General features: G+C 45.6%; 1 protein-coding gene across 1 annotated transcript in view; it reads left to right on the top strand.

Moving 5' to 3' along the window:
• Positions 1-2,432, top strand: part of LOC117938780 (collagen alpha-2(IV) chain-like) — a 31,202-nt gene that overhangs the window by 21,813 nt on the left and 6,957 nt on the right. Inside the window, exons 24-30 of the mRNA XM_034863647.1 lie at positions 86-130; positions 341-403; positions 542-586; positions 1,292-1,345; positions 1,428-1,469; positions 1,619-1,700; positions 2,017-2,052. Of these exons, the coding sequence (XP_034719538.1) occupies positions 86-130; positions 341-403; positions 542-586; positions 1,292-1,345; positions 1,428-1,469; positions 1,619-1,700; positions 2,017-2,052 (367 nt within the window). The remainder of the gene's footprint in view (positions 1-85; positions 131-340; positions 404-541; positions 587-1,291; positions 1,346-1,427; positions 1,470-1,618; positions 1,701-2,016; positions 2,053-2,432) is intronic.

Below are 2,432 nucleotides of genomic sequence, written 5' to 3'. Positions count from 1 at the left end.
CTGTCTGTCTGTCTGTCTGTCTCTCTGTCTGTCTGTCTCTCTGTCTGTCTGTCTGTCTCTACTGATGTTTCTGGTTCTATTTCAGGGAGAACCAGGTGAAGTTGGAATTAAAGGTTGTCATGGACTTCTTGTAAGTTAAAGTTTTCTCACAGCCTGTCTGTCTCCTTATCTGTCTGTCTGTCTCACAGTCAATCTGTCTCTCTGTCTCACAGTCTGTCAGTCTGTCTCTCAGTCTGTCTGATAGAATCTACACATATATTGAAAACCAATGTATTATTGTGTCTCGTTTGTGTATTGTTGTGTATTGTTGACTGATGTGTGCGTCTATTTTCTGTTCCAGGGGTTGCCGGGGAAACGGGGGGATAAAGGCGCCAAGGGGGGCCCAGGTGATCCTGGCTCACTGGTAAGTGAGAGAGACCCCCCCCCCACACACACACACACACAATATTATTATTATCACAATAACATGGATCTATAATAAAAATTGGTTATTTATTTGACTTTGTGCTGACGACCCTAACCCTGGTCTGGTGTGGTGCAGGGGAAACCGGGGAAGGACGGACTCCCAGGAGATCTAGGAGAACAGGTAACATGCTAAGCTAACAGGAATGCTAACCAACCACATCGGGGAACAGGTAACATGCTAAGCTAACAGGAATGCTAACCAACCACATCAGGGAACAGGTAACATGCTAAGCCAACAGGAATACTAACCAACCACATCGGGGAACAGGTAACATGCTAAGCTAACAGGAATGCTAAACAAATATATCGGGAAACAGGTAACATGCTAAGCCAATCGGAATACTAACCAACCACATCGGGGAGCAGGTAACATGCTAAGCTAACAGGAATGCTAAAAAATATATTGGAAAACAGGTAACATGCTAAGCTAACAGGAATCCTAACAACCATATTGGAGAACAGGTAACATGCCAAGCTAACAAGAATGCTAACAACCATATTGGGGAACAGGTAACATGCTAAGCTAACAGGAATGCTAAACAACTATATCGGGAAACAGGTAACATGCTAAGCCAACAGGAATACTAACCAACCACATCGGGGAACAGGTAACATGCTAAGCTAACAGGAATGCTAAAAAATATATTGGAAAACAGGTAACATGCTAAGCTAACAGGAATGCTAACAACCATATTGGAGAACAGGTAACATGCCAAGCTAACAAGAATGCTAACAACCATATTGGGGAACAGGTAACATGCTACGCTAACTTAGCTTGTGGTTCTGGGCTGTAGACATGAAAGTAACCTGAGCTGTGTGTCTGCAGGGAGACGCCGGGGATTCTGGGTACCTCGGTCCTCCAGGCATCGAAGGAGCCAGGGTGAGTATACTCTGTGAAGTACAGGAAGTACTACTGCAGTAAATACGCTCAGTACTGGGTCACAGAGTGTGTCTGTTTACAGGGAGAGAAAGGAGACCGGGGGGGTCCAGGTCTTCCGGGAGAGGTGGGTCCAACGTTTTCTGTTAAAGGTTCTTGACCCTTTCGTCACAACTTTATTTATTGTTGTTTATCACCTCGACAACGACCCCACAGAGGTCAAACAGTTGGTTTCCTACAACTGAAACCTGGATCCGTGTTTGTGTCTTTTCTCAGACGGTCTGGATCCCGAGGTTTCTGCAGGGCCAGCGTGGGGTCCCCGGACCCCGAGGACCCCCAGGAGTCCCAGGAGAACAGGGTACGTTCTATTACCTTACGTTACCCGTCGTTAGGGGACGCTTTCGTCCGAAGAGAGTTAGTGTTGCTATGGAGATGCTAGGGGTCAACATCTGGCTCAGACACACACACACACACACACACACACACACACACACACACACACAATACACTCCCACTTGATCAGATTCTGTCATTTTAAACCCTGTTTTTGATAATATTTATGGTGATTTATGTTGTAATTAGTGTTATTCTGTCTGTAATTGAGGTGAAATTAAAGAAAACACTAAATATGTAATTAATATATTATTACCTGTTGTTGTTCTCCTCTCTCTCAGGACTCATCGGGTTCCCTGGTCTCATGGGCGTCCCAGGTACCGATCCTCTCTCTCTCACCTGTCTATCTAAAGACACATTGGTCTCATACAACCAGAGAACATGTGTTGGTGGTTGCAGCAGGTCTCTGTTGTCCACCTGTCGTCCACCTGTCGTCCACCTGTTGTCCACCTGTTGTCCACCTGTCGTCCACCTGTTGTCCACCTGTCGTCCACCTGTCGTCCCCGGGCAGGTGGATGGAGGAACACACAGGAAGTTATCATAGAGAAAGAAATATTCAATAAAATAACAGAGGAGGCAAAGAGACGATGTAGTAAACAGATAAATAGGAACATGGAGGAGTTTCAACCCCAACACACAAAACATACACACACACACACACACATACTCACACACACACACACACACACACACACAC

This window comes from Etheostoma cragini, chromosome 3, assembly GCF_013103735.1.
Source record: "Etheostoma cragini isolate CJK2018 chromosome 3, CSU_Ecrag_1.0, whole genome shotgun sequence".
NCBI lineage: Eukaryota > Metazoa > Chordata > Actinopteri > Perciformes > Percidae > Etheostoma > Etheostoma cragini.
The sequence above is the reverse complement of the archived record's forward strand: the minus strand, read 5'-3'. Positions and strand labels throughout refer to the sequence as shown.